Here is a 21,093-nt window from a genome sequence, read left to right as displayed (position 1 = left end):
TAAGATGTACAGCACAGTTCCTACCATCCACGGAAACTTTTCATACATTTAAGTTTTTAAATGGAGCAGTGACTGCCATCATTACGTGACTAACAGGGAACTTACTTTGAACCGGGAGAAAAATGCACTGAAATAAAAATTAACACCCTCCCGATATTTAGATAGACTTTTCTTTATACATAAAATTATATAAATGCATTGTTTAAAATTTTGCTGACCCTAAAACACCAAAAACCTCTTAAGCTAAAGCTGTGGCTAAAACATTGAAATAGAATACTTAAGTCAAAGTGTTCAGTCCAATACATGCCACAGTAAACTAGTGCATTAAAGATAGTAAAAATAAATGTCTACCTTTCTCTTTCAGGATCACACAAAGTATGTGAGGATTCTACTAAAACTGAACAAACTTCTTAAAGTGTAAGCGAATGTGTTGTCTGCCACTCCCTGCGGCTGTTAAGAGTTCACTGTCCCAACATTCTCACCTTCTGTTCTTGGATCTGTGCTTTCACACTTTATACTCAGCAGCCGCCGCGGGTCTGTCGGAAGGGCTCGCTCGGCGCGGCCCGCTCCCCCGCGCCTTGCTGCGCACCCCGAGGGCCAGGGTTGCCTCACCGCTGGCTGGCAGGTGGCTCCGGGCCGCGTCCGCCTCGGGTCCCGCGCTCCGGAAGTTAGTTTGTCCCTCCGGCAGCTGAGTCCCGCGTGCTGTGGTTGCCGCCTCCCCCGCCGCCGCCAGTACCCGGGCCGCAGCCGCCGCGCCGTGGGCTGCACGTCAAGCAGCCGCCTCTATTCGCCGCCTCCCCCGCTGCCGCCGCCGGCCCCGCCGATCTCCCGGCCCACAGCGGTCACGGTCCGGCAAGCAAACTTCTGGCTGGGAACAAAAGGCGCCGTTCGCCCGCGGCTCGCTGGAAGGGCCGGGCTGGCGGGCAGCTCTTCTCGCCCTCCCCGCACCGCCTCGCCGCAGCCGCGCCGGGCGGGAAGCCCCCCCTGGAAGCCCGGGAGAGACGCAGAGCTCAGGGGAGGAGGGCGGAGAGGGAGCGGCCGGGGCAGGAAAAAAGAAAGACCCGAGCGGACAGGGAGGGGATTGGAGGCCGAGGCACCGGGGGAGGGGCTTCTGCGCGGTTCGGGGAGAAGAGAGCCCGGGCGCCAGCCGCTCGGCTCAGCAAGCCACGCCCCCGCGGCCCTCAGGCCGGAGGGAAAGCCCCGCCCCCGGGAGGGCGAAGGACGGGTGCCGCACTGCACGAGTCTCGCCAAGCAGCGCAAATCCCCTGACAAGGGAGAGTCCCGCCCTCTTCTCCCCCGACCCCTGGCCCAGCTCCCCCTCAGACCCCGTTGTGTTCCATCCTGTGCCACCCAGGTCAGGCAGGGCAGGCCTGGTTTTTAAGTAGGAGATTTTTGGTGCTCAGTGCTCAGGTAGGGGGAAGGGATAGGTGGGAATTTCTATTCTGATACAAAGGGATAATTTGATATCTCACACCACTTTCCCACAGCTGGACATGAATCCATATATATTTCTAAACTGCTGTCTAGCCCGAGTCCTGGAGATCTTTTTGTTCACCTACCTTCAGGCATTCAATCTGCTTTTCAGGCTCTTTAGTACTCATGAAAGTCTCTGTAGGTGGAATACTCCCTTCTGTTTCCTTCAGCCATTTCTGGAAGGTCCTAACTAGCTTCCGGAATTCATCCAATTGCTCCTGGCAAGATGATGCATCTTCCCCTCAGTTAATGAAGAGGTTTTGTTACTTGCCAGACTAAGCTGTGTAAAGAAGTCAACGCAAACGCAAACTAAGTTCATTCTGAGACAATGGCATCAGTTTCCTAACAGAGCAGGTCCGTCCCATCATCTTTGCCACAGCAGCTTTGGCTGAACAACCACGTGTAATGTAGGAGAGCATCAGAGTGAGGAATCTGTTGCCCTTGTTTGGACATTTCTGGGGAAAGGAGTCTTCAGTCTTACTCAAGCTAGAGTGAAAGTGAGAAAAACTAAAGGGAGCCTGCAATTTAGATATTCAGATACAACAGAAAGGATGCTGGCTTTGGATCTTAAGTCCAGCTCTGCTACTTTTTAGGCAGTTGACTCTTTCAAGGCCTAATTCAAATGCTAATTCCTTTAGCAAGGAAGATGTTAAAACAGAGGCTCTGTGAAGTTAGAGTAAGTATACTCACAAATAAAAAAATCAAGAAAAGAGAAATCAATTTGGAACTCAAGTTTTGGAAATGGCCAGCCACATCTATCAGACTTCAAGCCAGAGCTAAAAGGCCTTAGCATAGGGGAAGAAAAATAAAGCCTTCTTGGCATTTGTCCCCATCTTCTCCCCTCCCCTAAATTACCTACCTGCATTGGTTTGAGCAACTACTTTCCTCTAGTCATTAAGACCATCATCTGCTAAATCAATATTATATATATCGGAGGTAATCAACCTGGTCACTACTACCCACTAGTGGGCGTTCCAGCTTTCATGGTGGGTGGTAGCAGAGCAACCAAAGTATTATATAAATAAAAAGATAGATTTAACTATAGTAAGTTGTTTTATAAAGATTTAGTCTGCCAAACTTAGCAAAAGTCCGACATAAAGTACTTGGTAAGTAATGATTATTATATGCTTTCACTTGCTGTAACTCTGCTTTATAAATTTTATAAAGTAAAGTGACTTCCCTACTTTATAAATCACCATTACTGTGGAACCGGTGGGCAGTTAGAAAATTTTACTACTAACAGAAATACAAAAGTGGGTGGTAGGTATAAAAAGGTTGACTACCCCTGATACATATGGCTAAACCAAGAGAAGAAATCTTAACAAGCTCTTAGATCAACATGAGGCTAATGAAAAAATCATGGTTTTACAGCAGTGAGCTGATAACCTGAAACTGGCCACCTTTGTCACATCCCCATGTATGCCTTAAAAAAAGAGAGAGAACCCACACACTCCTCCAAAACAGCAACTTAAATGTGGTCAAAACAAGCAGGCTTATTGCCAATATAACCCTCAACTATGTCTGGGAAGTCTCCAACTTTTCTCTTTATTTCAAATCCTGCCATAATCCTATTTGCTGCCCCAAATTTGATCTGTTTGGTCCAGGTGACCTAAGCTGTTTATGGTACAGAGAGGTAACTGAGCCCCATTACTGAAAAAAAACAAAACACCAAACTCACTATTTAGTAACAGAAAAACCACTAAACATAAAGTAGATTGAATAGCTTTGGTTGTAAGAGGCACTCTCCAAATCTCCTATGACTCCATAGTAGAGTTCTTAGTATCATGTTTTCTAGTGATTAATGGTGAGATAATCATTTCACTCAACAGCAAGAAAAAAACTAGCTCCCTGACACTGACCCACATATATGAGAACTCACCTTTCTTTAACTATCTTCTGTAGCTCTGTGAAGTCCTTTCTGAGGTTCTGTATCCTGTCCTGGTGCTGAGAAAGGTCCAGTGCAAAGCCACAGGAGCTCAGCTCCGAGACCAGGTGCTCGAGAGTATCAAGGTTCTCCTGTTGGCCTTCCATTTCCAAATTGAGCTCCTGTCAAACAAACAGGAAATATATTAACTTCTCTGAAATATATTAGTCAACTGCCTAAAAAGTAGCAGAGCTGGACTTAAGATCCAAAGCCTGCATTCATTCCACTGTCTCTGAGTACCTAAAATATATTAACAGGAAATATATTAACCCTTAAAAATAAGTACACACTAAAAGATGAAAGAAGCTAGGCAGCATAAGAGAATGAAAAGAATGGAGGTTTTGGAATCAAAAAGACCTGAAATTCAATGGCAGTTTTGCCTCTTACTGGCTTGTGATCTTAGGCCATTCCACCTCTCTAAGCTTCTACAGTCTACCTCTTCTTCCAAAAACCAGGCAGACACTCTCTCCACTATTATTTAACATTGCATTGAAGATGTTAGGCAAGAGAAAACAATTTGTGGCAGAAAAATTGAAAGAGATAAAACTACATTTTCACATTACATGAAAGTGTACTTGCAAAACCCAAGAGAATCAAAAATACAAATCAAACAATGAAGTAATTCAATAAATAAGGTATCAGAACATAAAACCAACATATAAAAATCAAGTGTGAAGACTTCATACAATAGCCACACAAAAGGTACAATTTCAGGAATGAGCTAATAAGAAACATAAAATCTTTATGAGTAAAACAGTCTGCAACATACAAAAGCAGACTGAATAAATAGAAAGGTGTCCATAAAAATGTGTATTTACATATACATGTATGTATGTATGTATAGGTAAATTTAATATGACCCAAATAAAAATATCAATTTTTTATAGAATAAAGTTGATTCATAAAGTTCATATTTTTATAGCTATGAAAAATCCTGAAGGAAAAAAATAAGAATGAGAGCATATAGATATTAAAACATACCTTAAAGTTCTGGTAATTAATAATAGTGTACTATAGTAAATGAATAGAAAGGCTAATGAAACAGAATGGGCAGCCATTCCAGAGCACAGGTTGGCTGGCTATATATTATGACCCAGCAATTCCACTGCTGGATATATGTATCTATGTTTGGTAGATAATACTCTTCACCAAATATTCCTACTTCCATGCCTTCTAGTTACTTGGCAGGATTACATATCAGTCAGTCAGCTGCGGGCAAGTAAAGCTTGCTTCAATTAACAAAATGTATATGATATTCTTTCTTCCTAGTGAAGCAATAATCATGAAAACTTATGTCAGGATGAAGTTTTCATCAACTTGCATCCCTGAGTGACTATGATGAGCTAAGTATCCTTCTGATACTGAACATGTATTATGAGTGAAAAATTAGGCTATGTTTTTAAAAAATGGACAAACGATATCTAGTTTGCAGGATGGTTGTGATAATTCTAAGATAACTTTAAGGTAAAGTTTCCAGTACACTGACTGACAACGTATGCGCTCAATAAATGTTGGTCCCCTCCTCACCCTTGTTTTCCCTTTGTCTTGTCATTTGGCAGGTACGTCCTCACCTGGATCTGCTGGAAGAAATGTACGATATCTTGATCTGGCTGATTTCCAGAGGCCAGCATACGACTTTTGTTTTCCATGAATTGCTGCAGCTTGTCAGAGAGATGTTCAAACATCTCTGCTTGGGGCAGGAGCTTCTTTAAAGAGCTCTCCTCTTGCTGCTGTAGACAGAGCTGTTCAAAGCACTGGCTCACCTCCACCAGCTTGCCCTGCAGTACTGCGGCCGTGGCGCTGTCTGTGGTCTCCATGAACTGGGTCACCATCGCACGGGTGGCCTCCAAGCTGCTCTTCTGCCGAGCAATGTCCTGCTTCAATTTCTGTCATCAAAAAACATGGCTGCCAAGCTCCTGGCTCACTTATTCTAGGAGACCCGAGCCACAGACTAATAAACTTGTAATAACTACATGCTCACCCCCTCAAGGAGGTTTAGAGTTGCAACGAAGCCTTCAGAGTTCCCTATGTCTCACTCCCCCTAGTACTAGAACCTTTCCACCAAATGACTATGCTGTCACCACTGTTCTTCAAGTTTAACAATGGTTTGGAAATTAGGTAGGAATATCTTCAGATGGACTAGTCACTCTAAGTCTCATCATCAGAAGATTCATAAAAATGAATTCTTCCCTGTTACTTTTGCAAAGTGATACAATTATGGAACATGGCAAATATAACCTATATGAAACTCTGGTGGTAGAGGTCTCACCATGTTAGTGGCAAGGGCTTCTTGGATGACTCCCAATGAGAGGGATGCCAACTTCTCTTCCAGGTTTTTGTCCACCTCCCGGATGGACTGCAGCAAGCTGTCCGAGCTCTCCCGCACACTCTGAGACTGGGCAATCGCCTTCTGCAGCAGAGCAGAGCATTCGGCCAGGCCACAGGACAGGCTTTGGAAATGGCCAAGTATGGAATCTGGAAAGTCAAGGCCATGAAAAGAGAGAGTGGAGACTATTTTTGTGTTATGCTTTTAAAAAAGAATGTATTTAAATGGCATGTTAATTATCATAGTAATAGACATCAAGACAAATAGAAGGAATAAGCTTAAAGGGCATTAGTAGTTGAGCCAAATTCCATAGCATTATGTATTTGGCACCTACTAAGTGCCAGAAATTGTGCTAGAAGCTGAGGACTAAAGACAATCACAGTCAAATCCTGCTTTTTATAAACATAAAAGACAGCATAGACAGAGGAAGGCACATCACAACTAACCGTGAAGACAAAAGCACGAGTGCCTCACACTGGGATTAAGAGTACTAGAGAAGCCTGAAAGAAGAACAATTATTTCTCTCTCATTGCTTTTGGGAGGTCAGGAGACCTCTTTTCCAGCAGAAGTCAGGAGTTTACAAAGCAAGCAACCTCTTGGCCACATCTTGAAGCACAAGCAAGATTTCATTATGTATGGTAAACACTCAATTAATGTTATCAGCTAAGCAACAGAAAAAACTTCAGGGGTAAAGCAATTAAGAAATGTGAAATCTGGCCCTGGCCGGTTGGCTCAGTGGTAGAGTGTTGGCCTGGCATGCAGAAGTCCCAGGTTCGATTCCCAGCCAGGGCACACAGGAGAAGCGCCCATCTGCTTCTCCGCCCCTCCCCCTCTCCTTCCTCTCTCTCTCTTCCCCTCCCTCAGCGAGGCTCCATTGGAGCAAGGATGGCCTGGGCACTGGGGATGGCTTCTCGGCCTCTGCCCCAGGCGCTAGAGTAGCTCTGGTCACAACAGAGCGACGCCCCGGAGGGGCAGAGCATCGCCCCCTGGTGGGCGTGCCGGGTGGATCCCGGTTGGGCGCATGCGGGAGTCTGTCTGACTGTCTCTCCCCGTTTCCAGCTTCAGAAAAATACAAAAAAAAAAAAAAAAAAAAAAAAGAAAGAAAGAAAGAAAGAAAGAAATGCGAAATTTACGTGGGAAAGGAAAATGTAGGGTGCGGATAGAAGGCAGAATGCCTAGGGAAAAGAGGTTGAAGCCAGACTGCAAAGGCCCTTCAATGACAGAAGAATCAAGTTCATGAGAGGGTAACCTATTCATGTTTATATCCTCAGCACCCAGCTAGGATCAGATACTTACAGAACACAATGGGATCTATTACAGGACAGAGGTACATACTAGGATTTAAGACTGCATTATTCCTGTTGCCACTTCACACCTGTAGTTTCTTGAACACGCTTGTGGTCTGGGGTTGGCTCCCCTTCAATTTCCATGAGGTCACAAGCTGCTTTTTGGAGCTTTTCTACAGGTACTTGGTGTTCAGCCAATTCCTCCTGCAACTGCTGCTTGTCCATGAAAAAGGACAAAAGAAAAACATGTGAGTGAGTAATCAAAGCTGGTTCTAGGAATCCAGGACTACTAAGATGCTTTACAAAGTAATTCTCAGCTTATCCACAGCCGTAGATACTAGAATAAATTGTTTAGGAATGGGATCTTCTCCCAAGCATCCCAACCCAATAGCAGCTTTTAACCTAAATACCAGTATTTGTTTTACTTTTGGATACTGTAAGCCATACAAAACCACAGCCTGTGTCCTGTCTTACCTTTGTTGTTGCAAGCTGCTGCTGCAGGACCTCAGGGTCAGAGGCAACAGTGTCTGAGAGGAGCTTCCCCACATTGGCCTGGCAAGCCTGCATCCAGGCCTGCAGGCTGTCAGCACTGCTCTGGAACTGCCGGTAATGGCCTAGCAGCATGTTCAGGTGAGTACCCAATCATGTACACTGCCAGAGAGGAGGGAAAGCAAGCTTACGCAAGGCCCGGCAAAAGGCAGCAGCTGCCTAGGCAGAGTCCAAAGAGAGGCCCGGCTTTGTTACAGGGAACTCACCGTAACTACAGTTAGAAGTAGTACCGAGGCCTCCATGGATAGAGGGATAGCAACAACCTTTTATGAGTGAGTTCCTTGCTGCTTGATTCTACTATTCACCTCAACTTTATTACATACAAGAGAAGATTTAGTGAGTTGGATGACAAACCACCAAAGTATTCAATAATATACATCAGGTTGCAGGCAGAAATGGCATTAAGAGGTACAAAAGTATTCCTTTTCAAGGGTTAAGAGGTATTGGTACAAAGCACAATAAAGGTGAGAAGAACTCACTACTAGACTCTATACCTGAGGAGCTAAACAGAGGTCTTCAATAGGAATGAAAATAAGGGTTACCCCTAGATGCTCTGTCCAGGAACACAGACTGCGTACGTGGTGTAAGCTTCCCCTGTGCTATGTCTCTCGGGAGCTGTGTCTGCTGGTCAAGATACAAGAGGTGAGCACCTCCACCTTCATCACCAGAGTGAGACATACCCAGTATGGCTAGGATCAGGCATCAGCCCATAGGCCTCCACATTTTACATTTTTGCACAGCTCAAAAAGACATTCTGCCTGTAGTCTATATACAGATGAGCTCACTCACTGTGTTGTGAGGTTTCTAAGCCTCAGAAACCACCCACAGTAGTGTGATGGCTGCCACGATCATTGACCCAGAGGCTGCCAGAACCTATTCCATACCTTTGAATGGAGAGCAGTGTATCTCTCTGTTGCATCCTTCAGCTTGTCCTTCACTAAGGTTCCAGTTGCTGATGGTTCTCTGCCTTCCTCAAAGCTGTTTTCAGTGTCCAACACTTTCTGTCCTGAGATAGTCACAAATCTCAAGTCTCCTCTGTGGGAAATGACGTCCTCTGAGAAGCTGCCCTGCCGCTTGAGGAGGGAGGGAAGGGCCTCAGGGCTGCTGCCTCCCTGGTGCATGCTCTCCAGCTCCTTCTCAGACCGTTCCAGCAAGTTTTCAAACTCCTGATGGTCCTGCAGAAACCTCTGCATCTCACCCCGTGGCGTCTGCACCTGCTTCAGCTCTGCCTCAGACTGGGCCAGGGAAGTAGCGTAGCGTTCCTTTAGCTCTCCTAGCTTTTCCTGCAGCGTCTGTCGCTCCTCAGGTGTGAGATCGTCGCCATGCTGGTCCAGAAAGGCCTGAGCTGATTGGGTGGCCAGGATAAAATTTGGCTGCTGAGACAGCAATTCTTGGTGTCGGGCTTGGCAAAAAATCCCCCAAAGGATAATCAGTACAGAAACCAGAATAATTTGATTATAACTATAACTAAAAGTGAAAGAGAAATTCATAGACCACACTTATAGATGCTCAGAAATCACTAATCTCTTTCTCTCTAAGCATGATGCCATATGCCAATTCCAGCTGAACTAACACATATAGAAACATACTTCTTAAACATATTTTATATGTATTATCTCATCTGACTTGTGGCACAATATGCAATGTGGGAAGACAATATAATATCAATATTAAAGATAGGGTTAAGTGAATACCAAAAAGACACACTACTGATAAAGGTCATGCAGATAGTTAAGGGATGAACTCCTGACCTGACTCTCTTCACTAAACTACCTAAGTCAAAGAGAAGGTACAAATTGCCAACTAATATTTACCTACATTAATGGAAGGAGAGAATAAGCTGGGTGAGCCACACATGGGACAATATAAAAACTGCAAATTCTTAGCTGGGACTTGTCAGTCAATTATCTGTGAAGACAATTACCTACGTCCCTAACAGGAAAGATCTAGGAAAATTAATTTGTTAAGTAAAAAATTTATATATTAGAGTAAATAGTGTTTCTGGACAGAACAGGTCATTTGTATGTGCTATCTCCATGTGTTTCTATGTGGACCTTCTTTCTATTCCAACGGAACACAAGTGAAAGGAGGACAGTAGGGTTGTGGGTTTTTTTTGTTTGTTTCTTTACAGAGACAGAGAGGGAGTCAGAGAGAGGGATAGACAGACAGGAATGAAGAGAGATGAGAAGCATCAATCATCAGTTTTTCGTTGTGGCACTTTTAGTTGGTCACTGATTGCTTTCTCATATGTGCCTTGACTGTGGGGCTACAGCAGACCGAGTAACCCCTTGCTCAAGCCAGTGACCTTGGGTCCAAGCTGGTGAGCTTTGCTCAAGCCAGATAAGCCCTGCTCACGCTGGCGACCTCGGGGTCTCGAACATGGGTCCTCCGCATCCTAGTCCGACGCTCTATCCGCTGCGCCACAGCTTGGTCAGGCAAGTAGTGGTTGTTTTAACAATGTTCTTTTCGAGTCTAACAAAAGTCAGTGGGAGCTCAGTCAGTGTGCCTAAATATCTATGCTGTTTATGCAACTACTGAGAGAAGGACTATTGCCTACTTTTCTTCAGGATATTATCCAATTTTAGCCTGTACCAAGAGCAATCCGATAGCCTCAGATTCCAACATCCTCTTAGGGAAGCAAGGGGTGACAAATATATATACATATATCCTGCTCCTATTCATAGATAGCAGGGAGCGTATAGCACCATATAGCCTATCTGTATAACATCCAGATGTCTCCTTCTCATCCTCTAAACCAGGGGTCCCCAAACTACGGCCCGCGGGCCACATGCGGCCCCCTGAGGCCATTTATCCGGCCCCCGCTGCACTTCCGGAAGGGGCACCTCTTTCATTGGTGGTCAGTGAGAGAGCACAGGATGCATCCTGTGTGCTGTATGTGGTGGCGCCACAAAACACAGCGATGCGGGACGCACATGTCAGGGCTCCGGAAGCACGTCATATCACTTGTTACGGCTAGCAGTGACAAGTATGGAACCAGACACTGACCATCTCATTAGCCAAAAGCAGGCCCATAGTTCCCATTGAAATACTGGTCAGTTTGTTGATTTAAATTTACCTGTTCTTTATTTTAAATATTGTATTTGTTCCTGTTTTGTTTTTTTACTTTAAAATAAGATATGTGCAGTGTGCTTAGGGATTTGTTCATAGTTTTTTTATAGTCTGGCCCTCCAACGGTCTGAGGGACAGTGAACTGGCCCCCTGTGTAAAAAGTTTGGGGACCCCTGCTCTAAACCATCCACCCATCAGTACGGCAGTTTCCTTCCTAGAATGGAGATAGCCCTGGGCAAGCTGACTGCTGCCAGCAGGAGGTGTCAGGAAGGTTCCCATGACAGCAGAACCATCTCTGCTCTGTGCTGTTACAAGAGTGCCAGGGCTTAGGGGGGACACAACACAATGAATCTTCCAAGCACAGAAGCATGCCAGAGGCACAAATCCTATTAGTACACAATAAGGCAATGGACCACACAAGCTGTTCAATAAAAGTGCTCCAGCTAAACCAGATTTGCTTTGCTAGAAAGATATCACTACTAAAACATGTGATCTATGTGTTTTTAAGTGCCCTGAATATATAAGCATCCCTCAATCATGTAACACAATGTGCCTGCACATGTCAGTTAATGTCCCAGGAGACACTTTATCTGGATGGTTCACTGGTTAATCTCTAATGCCTGTCATATAGCAGGTGGTTAATATTTGCTAAATGAATGAATAAATGAGTAGAGATACATAGTAAGAAATGGTTTCATGAGTGCAATAGGGAACCATTAAAAGGGTATAGCATGTTAGAAAGATCCCTTCAGTGTGGGGGATGGAGTGGAGGAGAAAAGCCAACAGGAAAGGAGACCAGTAGAAGATGACTTGATAGCAGTCGGAACTACAATAACATCTCACTGGAGACAAAGCAGTGTGGCTGCTGTGAAAGAGAGAAAAGCAACATGGGGTTTGATGACTGATGCGATATGGGGCAGTGAGGCAGGGAAAGGAGTCTAAGATGAGGTCTAATGCAGGCAGTGATGGGCATACAGGAAGGGGAATGTGTTTGATCAGGGAGGGGCATTATAGGAAACAGGAGTTCCACTTGTCAGTTTGAGGCGCCTGTGATTCCATGTCACCGATAGAGGTTTATACACTGGCTTGAAGCTCAGCACAGGCATTTGGGCTGGAGACAAATATACACATGTAATTATTTAGTATAAATGATAACTGAAATGTCATAAATGGACAAGACTAGAAAAGTATATTCTGAAAGATGAGAGGAGGCCTAGCACACTAGCGGAAAGCACAACAGCACTAGAAAGGGGACCTAGGGGAAAGATTATGAAGGGCAGAGCAGTGCTGTGCAAAGTAAGGGGCAGAGTATTGCAAGGTGAGTGCCCAACAGTGACAAAGCTGCTGAGACATCAAAGAAGATAAACTGAACAGCTCACTGGATCTATGAGCAAGGTTATGGTAAGTTGTCCAGGGCAGAAGAGAGTCCCCAGCACAGTGAGGACAAGCTAACACCCTCACCTTCATCTTCTCACATCGCTTGTCCAGTTTCTCTGCGGTGTGGTTCACTCCCATGTGACCATCAGTGGTATCCAAGTCTCCTTTCTCCAGGCTAGCTCCTGACAGCCGCTCCATCTGTCCAGCAGGGGAGCCCACTGAGGCCATCCAATCCAAGAGAGCATCGATCTGACTTCTGTTTTCAGCCAGTTCCTTTACTGCCTTGCTCTGAAAGCCACAGAGGGAGCCCAGTGGGAAGGCCATAGATACTCAGCAATTACAGGGTACAGGTTAAGTCAAGAGGGAAATTTTTATGCTAAAGAAAAAGAGGGCCCTGGCCGGTTGGCTCAGCGGTAGAGCGTCGGCCTAGCATGAGGAGGACCCGGGTTCGATTCCCAGCCAGGGCACACAGGAGAAGCGCCCATTTGCTTCTCCACCCCTCCACCGGGCTTTCCTCTCTGTCTCTCTCTTCCCCTCCCGCAGCCAAGGCTCCATTGGAGCAGAGATGGCCCGGGCGCTGGGGATGGCTCTGTGGCCTCTGCCTCAGGCGCTAGAGTGGCTCTGGTAGCAATATGGCGACGCCCAGGATGGGCAGAGCATCGCCCCCTGGTGGGCAGAGCGTCACCCCTGGTAGGCGTGCCGGGTGGATCCCGGTCGGGCGCATGCGGGAGTCTGACTGTCTCTCCCCGTTTCCAGCTTCAGAAAAATGAAAAAAATGAAAAAAAAAAAAAAGAAAGAAAAAAAAGAAGAAAAAGAAAAAGAGAAGCTCCAAGACAGGGTGAAATCAGTCACTGACCCACAAAAAAGAACAAGCATCTAAATCTATTGAAAAAAAGAATTATTTAAAATTATCTCTAGATTTTCTCTATACCTTACTGTTTTAAAGGGTAGAGTGGGAGGGAGAAAATCCCAGGATTTTATTAAAAGGCTTCATTTTATTAGGAGGAGATTTAGTCCTGGCACCCCAGCAAGGTCTCACAGCATCCTTTCTAGGTATGCAAGTGATACACTGCCTCCCAGGGTACGAGCGAACACAGTCACACTCAACTCCCTGGCTGCTCCTCCCTAAGGGAAATAGTCTCCTGCTATCCCTTTCTCTGCCAAACAGAGCATTAAGTTCTGAAACTATTTTCTGACTCTCCAAGTATTTTAATTGATTGAAAAGATATGACATGGGATACATTCATATAGTTCAGAATTCATCTTCAAGTAACTTATTTCTCTTTTCTCTACTTCCCTGTTAGCATCAGAGTCCGTGGCCAGACAAAGGATTCCAATTCAATCTGCCAGTGCCGAGTGGGCACACAAGACCACCTGAGACCTCCCTTCTCACAGGGTATCCCAGTGCTGATTCCCACTGAAACCACAGTGGCAGGTGGGGGGTGGCTTGCAGCCCACGAATACTCCCCATCCCCCAGCACTCTCGAATCACGAGTCTAGATTCCTGGAAGAAATATGACATTTGCATTTTCCTCCTCAGAGTACCTCTTTCTCACTAAATTCTTTCTGACATTTTCCAACTAGAGTACTGAGCACTCAGCAGCCAGATTTTTTTTGGGGGGGTAATATGAATTTCCTACCAACTATTCCTGACTTAAAATTCTTCAGGATGTTTCTTGTAAAAAATAAAATGTTGGTTCACAGATCTGTTCCTGAAACAGCCCTTGTTCATGAGTGTATGCTCTCTATAAGGCGGTTTCCCCTCATTACCTTTCATTTGTGTAGGTACCAAAACATTTTTGGAGAAATAGCAAGTGTCACTGCAGTCTGGTTACCTTCTCAGTCTCTTGCTGTAAGGCTGAGGTCACCACTTCCTCCAGCTCTTTCTGGGCCACCCGTGTCCCTTCCTGGAGAGCCTCATATTGCTCCTTAGCCTGACGAAGTTTTTCCTGAAGAGTTGTCAACTCGTGGGGGCTCATCTTGGTCTGGTTCTCTTCCAGGAGCCCTTCAATGTCTCTAATAACACTGGCAAATGAGGTGGCATGATTCTGAATGTCGTCCTGTAAATCCTTAACACATGAAAACAGGGATGGCAGAGCCTTTGACTTCAGTACACCTAAGACCTCTAACAACACTACGAGGTGGGATGACCTATCTGCAACAGATGTATGTCCCTGACTATAATTGCTTAAGGTTTAGGCCTAAACCAATGCAAATAATAAAAAAATTTTTTTTTTTTTGTGCCAGAGGCAGAGAAAGAGAGACAGAGAGGGACAAATAGGAACAGATAAGCAAGAAGGAAGAAAGATGAAAAGCATCAATCCCTTGTTGTGGCACCTTAGCTGTTCACTGATTCCTTTCTAATATGTGCCTTGACCCGGGGGCTACAGCAGAGAGAACAACCCCTTGCTCAAGCCAGTGACCTTGGGCTCAAGCCAGAGATCTTGGGCTTCAAGCTAATGACCTTTGGGCTCAAGCCAGTGACCATGGGGTCATGTCTATATGATCCTACGCTCAAGATAGCGATGCTGTGCTCAAGCTGGTGAGCCCACGTGCAAGCCGGTGACCTCGGGGTTTTGAACCTGGGCCCTCTGCTTCCCAGTCTGGCGCTCTATCCACTGAGCCACTGACTGGTTAGGCTTTAAAATAATTTTTAATTAAGAAATTTTCTAATATTCAAAAAATTTTTTTAAACAGAGACAGAGAGAGTCAGAAAGAGAGAGAGAGATAGGAACAGACAGACAGGAACAGAGAGATGAGAAGCATCAATCATTAGTTTTTCATTGCACATTGAGACACCTTAGTTGTTCATTGATTGCTCTCTCATATGTGCCTTGACCTCAGGCCCTCAGCAGACTGAGTAACCCCTTGCTCGAGCCAGCAACGTTGGGTCCAAGCTGGTGAGCTTTTGCTCAAACCAGATGAGCCCACACTCAAGCCGGTGACCTCAGGGTCTCGAACCTGGGTCGTTCCGCATCCCAGCCAAATGCTCTATTCACTGCGCCACCGCCTGGTCAGGCTCTAATATTCAATTTTAAAGCAAAATTTATTTTATTTATTTATTTATTTATTTATTTTGTATTTTTCTGAAGCTGGAAACGGGGAGAGACAGTCAGACTCACGCATGCGCCCGACCGGGATCCACCCGGCACGCCCACCAGGGGCGATGCTCTGCCCCTCCGGGGCGTCGCTGTGTTGCAACCAGAGCCACTCTAGTGCCTGGGGCAGAGGCCAAGGAGCCATCCCCAGCGCCCGGGCCATCTTTGCTCCAATGGAGCCTTGGCTACGGGAGGGGAAGAGACAGAGAGGAAGGAGGGGGTGGGGGGTGGAGAAGCAAATGGGCGCTTCTCCTATGTGCCCTGGCCGGGAATCGAACTCGGGTCCCCCGCACGCCAGGCCGACGCTCTATAGCTGAGCCAACCAACCAGGGCCTAAAGCAAAATTTAAATTTCTGACCAAATATTTAGTGAAGACAAAAATGAAGAACCCCATAAACGTGTTGAATATATTTTGACTGTGTAATGAGAGTTGACAACAGGATTCTAGCTGAGTCAAGGCCTGGTTGGTCTTCCATCCTCTCCTTATGCTTACTGCAGCCTGTAAGAACCAGCATGATGTGGGCACCTCCGAGTAGTTTCCAGCCTCATTAGTCACTAATCTTTCTTGTGTTCTTTTCAATCCAACTGAACTAGCTGTCTTTCAGTTCTGGACAGTGAGGGGCTCAATCCCATTCTCACCAAGACAGATACACACGCTGCATATTCTCTTCGTCCTCTCACCCTTTCATGCCTTCAACCCTGTGTATCCTTCATTTCTCAGTTTAAGCGACACTTCTTCAAGGTAAACTGTTCTGATATCCCAGACTAGATTGGGTCTCTCTATTATACATTCTTGTAACTTTTCCTTCCTGACATAATTAATAATTACTTATACATTATCATGATTCTATACACACACACACACACACACACACACACACACACACACACCTGACCCTTCTACTAGATAGTAAGCTTCATGTGAGCAGGGATATTTACCAGTATGTTGGTAGCACTAAGCACTATGCATGATATCTAGCAACCTTTTATAAATATTTGTTGAAGGAATTTAAGAAATGAATTAACCCACACTGACCTTCAAGTCACTTTCGTTCTTCTGCAAAGCAGAAAGATCCTGCTGGGTGGCTCTGCCTTGGTGGCCCACCAATGCTCTTTCCGCCTGTCCTACCCAGCTGCAAAGATCCTCCATTTTCTGGTGACAAGTATTTTGTTGTTTCTGCAGGGTCTAATTAAAATGCAAAGGGGCCAAGAGACAATTAATAACTTTCATTCTACGAAAACAAGATAATTCCCTGAAATATAAAACAAGGTTATAGCTCAGGATGACAAAGTTGGTGGGAGATGAGAACAGGAGGAAAGAAAATTGGATTCGATGTCTGGTGTTCTCACATGTGGAGGTACCAACAGGCCACCTTCACGGGGCAGCTCCCCCATGCAGCCAGTATTTTTTAGCCCACCAGGAAGATGGGTCGCCTGTTTCCCTGGCATCTGGGTGCGCCCAACACCATGCTGATGGGGCACCCTGACCACAGGCAGAAATATCTGGGAACACAAGACAGCAGGACGAGAACGCTCCTGTCTCACCCTTGATCTACAAGCGTGGCAAATATTTTTCTTTACAAATGGGTCAAGGGAAGGACACTTCAGAGTTGAAAGGCGAGAACTGGCATTTTTTTAAAAAGTGGAATTATAACATGCAGAGAAAACCCCAAATAAACAGCCGCGCCACACGTCCGGGGCACATGCTGTTGTCTGCAGTGCAGACCGGTGGAAGGGTCTGCACAGCTCCTCAAATACCGGCGAGGGCTCTGGTCCAGTCCCTGCGTCACAAGCCGCTGGCGGGCATGGCCAAGTGCTTGTGCATTCACTGCAGAGCCTTGGAGAAAAGGCGGACTGTGTGGGTGAGCTACAAATATGTTAATTTCCTGGACACTTGGTACATGAGGAAAAGATTAACAGGTCCATGATATGCAAGTGCTCAGGTTTCTCCCACTGAGACACAGAGGAAGGATTGTTTGTGCCGCTGGTATGAGGCTGTGCAAGCTCATCAGGAGCAACGTTACTCAACACAACATCTGGCCTCGTTACTTGCTCAGGAATATCAGGAGAGCAGCAGGACAAGCTCCCTCTGGAGAAGGGCACAGATGGGGGCCGGCCTCATCTCAGGAAGGTCTGGACCAAAAGCTGCCCTCTTTCTAAAGCAAACTCACACTCACACTTTGACTTTTGGTCAAGAGTTGTGCTGAGCTGGCCGCAGCCTCTCTCAGGGACAGTGCGGCCATGGAGGGAAACGCATCAGGACTTCTGCCTGCAGCAAGAATGCCCAGTGTGGATGACATCCTAGAGCATGTAGGGGAGTTCAACTTCTTCCAGAAGCAAACGTTTTTCCTCCTCGCTCTGCTCTCTGGTGCCTTCGCCCCCATCTACGTGGGCATCATCTTCCTGGGCTTCACCCCCGACCACCGCTGACGGAGCCCCGGCATGGCCGAGCTGAGCCGGCGCTGTGGCTGGAGCCCGGCCGAGGAGCCGAACTTCACACCTTCCCCTGCCACTGCCGCAGCTATGAGGTGGACTGGAACCAGAGCGCCCTGGGCTATGTGGACCCACTGGCCGTCCTGGCCACCAACAGGAGTCACCTGCCGCTGGGCCCCTGTCAGCATGGCTGGGTGTACAACATGCCTGGCTCCTCCATCATGACTGAGGTGAGGGCCACTTTTCTTAGGGAAAAAGCCAGAACGTCCCAAACATGCACTTTGGACAGAAAACAGTGATGTCAGCAATGAGGTAAACATCACACCGTCCAGATTCTTATATAGCTCTTAAGAAATTCAGGGTTTCTGACCCAAGGGTATTACACAGAGAGAGAAATGTGCCCAACAAGGCTATACACAGAAAAATTCAATGATGAGAGAGAGGTCAGAGTCACAAGGGGCTTTAAACCCACAGGAAACCACAGGAATGCAGACTATCAGGGGCAGTTACTCTTCAGGATCAGAAGTTCAAGAAAAATTCACATCATTGTCGCTATGATGGTAGATGAGATCATTTAGAGAGGATGAGAGGGCCAGGGGAGGATGTCAAGGGGGCAGAATTTTTGGAAACCAAGCTGAGGAGGAGAAACCGGGACTGAAGAATGAGCTGGCCCAAGTGGGGAGAAAAAAGGAGTTGCAGGAGCAGAAGGGGTGTGGAAGTCACAGGAGGAAGAACCCCGTGCAAGCCTCACCTCCGCTGAAGCCAGCAAGGTGGCATTACACATGCATCTCTGTAATTCTCACATCTCACTGCTTGTTGGGGTCAACTATTGACTTGACATTGTGTGACCTGACTGTATGTCCCTGAAGACCGTCAGCTCTTTGAGATCAGGTAATGTTAGGGGCCCTCTTGTCCTTCTTCTGGTCCAGGGCCCCATAGCAGTGCCCCGAACAAATGACCTCACAGCCCATGATGGCTAACGCTGAGTCCACATCGAGTGAGCCCTTTTACAGCAGAACCCAAAGCTCGGGTCCAGAAGACTGCTCACTGAGCCAGAATTCACACCCCTGTCGAGTTTACCCAGTACTCCTAACTTTGCACTTAGAGTTTCAAAAAATAATTTTTCTTGCTCTTCCACCAGTCAGTCCTTTGACTGGATATGCCCTCAGAGCATGTCTAGTCAAACCACCTCTGGGCTTTCCATTTCCAGATTTTGACTCTCGGACCCAGTCTCCACATCCTCCACTTTCTTGGTCCTCCAGCTCAGGCAGCAGTTGGCCAAACTGACTCTGCTTCCTGAACTGTGAGTGGCCAGAGCTGAACATGAGCCCCGTGTGACCTAGAAAACTTCCCTGTAATGTCACAATGGACAGGATCGTGTTGAGAGCTGTGGGTTGACTGTAACTGAGCACAAAAGCCTTCTGTCTCTGACATCAGGTCTTAGCCAAGGAATCATCCTTGGTTCCTCTCTCCATCGCGCACCTACAAAAACTTCTGACCCAAGCCCAGCCTCGCAGAGCCACCCTTCTGTCCCTAAGGAAGGACCCAGAGCAGTCCAGATGGCCCTCCTCCCCTGGCCCAGCCACTCAAAATCCTCTGCAGACACAGACCCAAGTGGCTCTAGTCCTGATGTGTAGGGGTGCCCATGTCCTCTAGGCAGGTACATTCTGTGCAGTCTGGCATGTCAGCTCTCCTTCCTTCCAATCTCAGACTCTCAGCTCATTCCATTAAGAAGTCAGCTCTCAGAATAATACACAGATAACATGTCCGCTTTCAGTGAGATGGTCCACATACTCCCACGTCCCACCTCCCACCAGTTCTCACAACTAAAAGGCCTGGAGCCCGCCCTGAGCTGACCTGTGGCTCAGACCTGGGTATTCACCTGCACCCTCTGTGCGGTTTGCTCCCCAGGGTGTCCGTGGGGACTCTCTGGAGAGGGGACCCATGGCTTCCTGCACAGGGCTGAGTAGAAGTCGGCATTAGAAGGAGAAAAGTATTCTACATCCCCCTGCACGATTTCACAGAATTTTTTTCTTGTGATGAGGAATTTAAAGACCTACTCCGTTAGCAACTTTTCAATATGCAATACAGTATTGTGAACTATAGTCACCATGCTGCACATGACTTATTTTATAACTGTAGTTTGTCAGTTTTGACCCCTTTCACCCATTTCACGCACCCCCATCCCCTCCCTCTGGGAATCACCAATCAGTTCCTTGTATCAGTGAGCTTGTTCTTCCCCTTAGATCCCACATCTACATGAAATCATAATGCACCTGTCTTTCTGTGTCTGATTTATTTCACTCAGTGTAATGTCCCTCAGGTCCCTCCATGTTGTCAGAAATGGCAAGATTTAATTCTCTTTTTATGGCTGAATAATATGCCATTATATATATATATATATATATATATATATATATATATATATATATATATATATATATATAATGCAATACTGTATATATATATACACACACACACACACACACAACATTTTCTTTGTCCATTTATTCACTGATGGACACTTGGGTTGTTTCCCTATCTTGGCTGTTGGAAATAATGCTACAATGAATAAGAGAATTTGCATATCTTTCAGAATTAGTGTTTTTGTTTTCTTCAGATATATTCCCAGAAGTAGAATTGCTAGTCATTTGGTAGCTCTTCATAGAAAAATTTTGAGGATACTTTACACTGTTTTTGTTAGTAGCTGTACCACTTTTTATTTCTACCAACAGTGCACAAGGGTTGTCTTTTTTCCACATCCTCACCAGCATTTGTTATTTCCTGTCTTTTGGTGAGTAGCTGTTCTAACAGGTGTCCCTCGTCGTCATTAGTTTGCACGTCCCCACTGAACGGCAATGTTGAGCACCTTTTCGTGCACCTGTTGGCCACGGAGATGTCTTCTTTGGGGAGAAAGATACCTATTCAAATTCTCTGTCCAGTTTTAAATCAGATGCCGGTGTTTTTGCTATTGAGTTGTAGGAGTTCCTTATATGTTTTGGATATTAACCTATGATGAGATGTGCAATTTGCAAATACTCTCACGATTAAGTAGGTCTCCCTTTCACTGAGTTGGTGGTGTTTTTTGCCGGGCAGCCCCTAAATGATACTATTTCCTGTGTAGTAGCCCTACTCTGTGCCGCACAGACAGCTGGTTATGGCCACTGGGGAAAGGGGTCAGTACCATTTTTCCTCCACTGATGACAGTCATGACACTTGCACTGTCCCCTAGGTGTATCCCTGAGTCCCCAAGATGGCTAATCTCCCAGAACAAGAATGCTCAAGCCATGAGGGCATTAAGTTCATCTCAAGGAAAAACAGAAAGTCAGTACCTACATCCCTTCAGGTGAGCCAGCAGCTGCAATGTCAAGTCCGGGGCCACCAGAAAGAAGATGTGTAAACCTGGTCCTGTCACCAAGGGCTGGTCCTGTCACCGAGGGGCCGCCACGTGCCGCAGGGTGCTTCTGTCATACAAGATTCGTGGTTCCTGGGTCAAATGTCTTACATAGGTGGACAACATAAACCTGAAAGGAAACCCCCCCAAAATTATTTAGAAGG

At 46.1% G+C, this 21,093-nt stretch overlaps 1 protein-coding gene and 1 pseudogene across 1 annotated transcript; one reads left to right on the top strand and one right to left on the bottom strand.

The window, feature by feature from the left end:
- Nucleotides 1-505: 505 nt before the first annotated feature.
- On the bottom strand, nt 506-16,497 carry LOC136316081 (microtubule-actin cross-linking factor 1, isoforms 1/2/3/4/5-like). The gene is given in 11 exon segments (XM_066247815.1): nt 506-762; nt 863-984; nt 3,353-3,519; nt 4,969-5,283; nt 5,667-5,872; nt 7,099-7,222; nt 7,484-7,660; nt 8,443-8,960; nt 12,103-12,292; nt 13,840-14,073; nt 16,453-16,497. Coding segments are annotated over 11 exon segments (2,355 nt in total).
- Nucleotides 16,498-17,544: 1,047 nt separating this feature from the next.
- The window catches only part of LOC136316080 (microtubule-actin cross-linking factor 1, isoforms 6/7-like), a 63,833-nt pseudogene continuing 60,284 nt past the window's right edge, over nt 17,545-21,093 (top strand).

The sequence above is a fragment of the Saccopteryx bilineata genome, chromosome 12 (genome assembly GCF_036850765.1).
Source record: "Saccopteryx bilineata isolate mSacBil1 chromosome 12, mSacBil1_pri_phased_curated, whole genome shotgun sequence".
Taxonomy (NCBI): domain Eukaryota; kingdom Metazoa; phylum Chordata; class Mammalia; order Chiroptera; family Emballonuridae; genus Saccopteryx; species Saccopteryx bilineata.
Note: the sequence above shows the minus strand (reverse complement) of the source record. Positions and strands in the feature narration are given on the sequence as shown.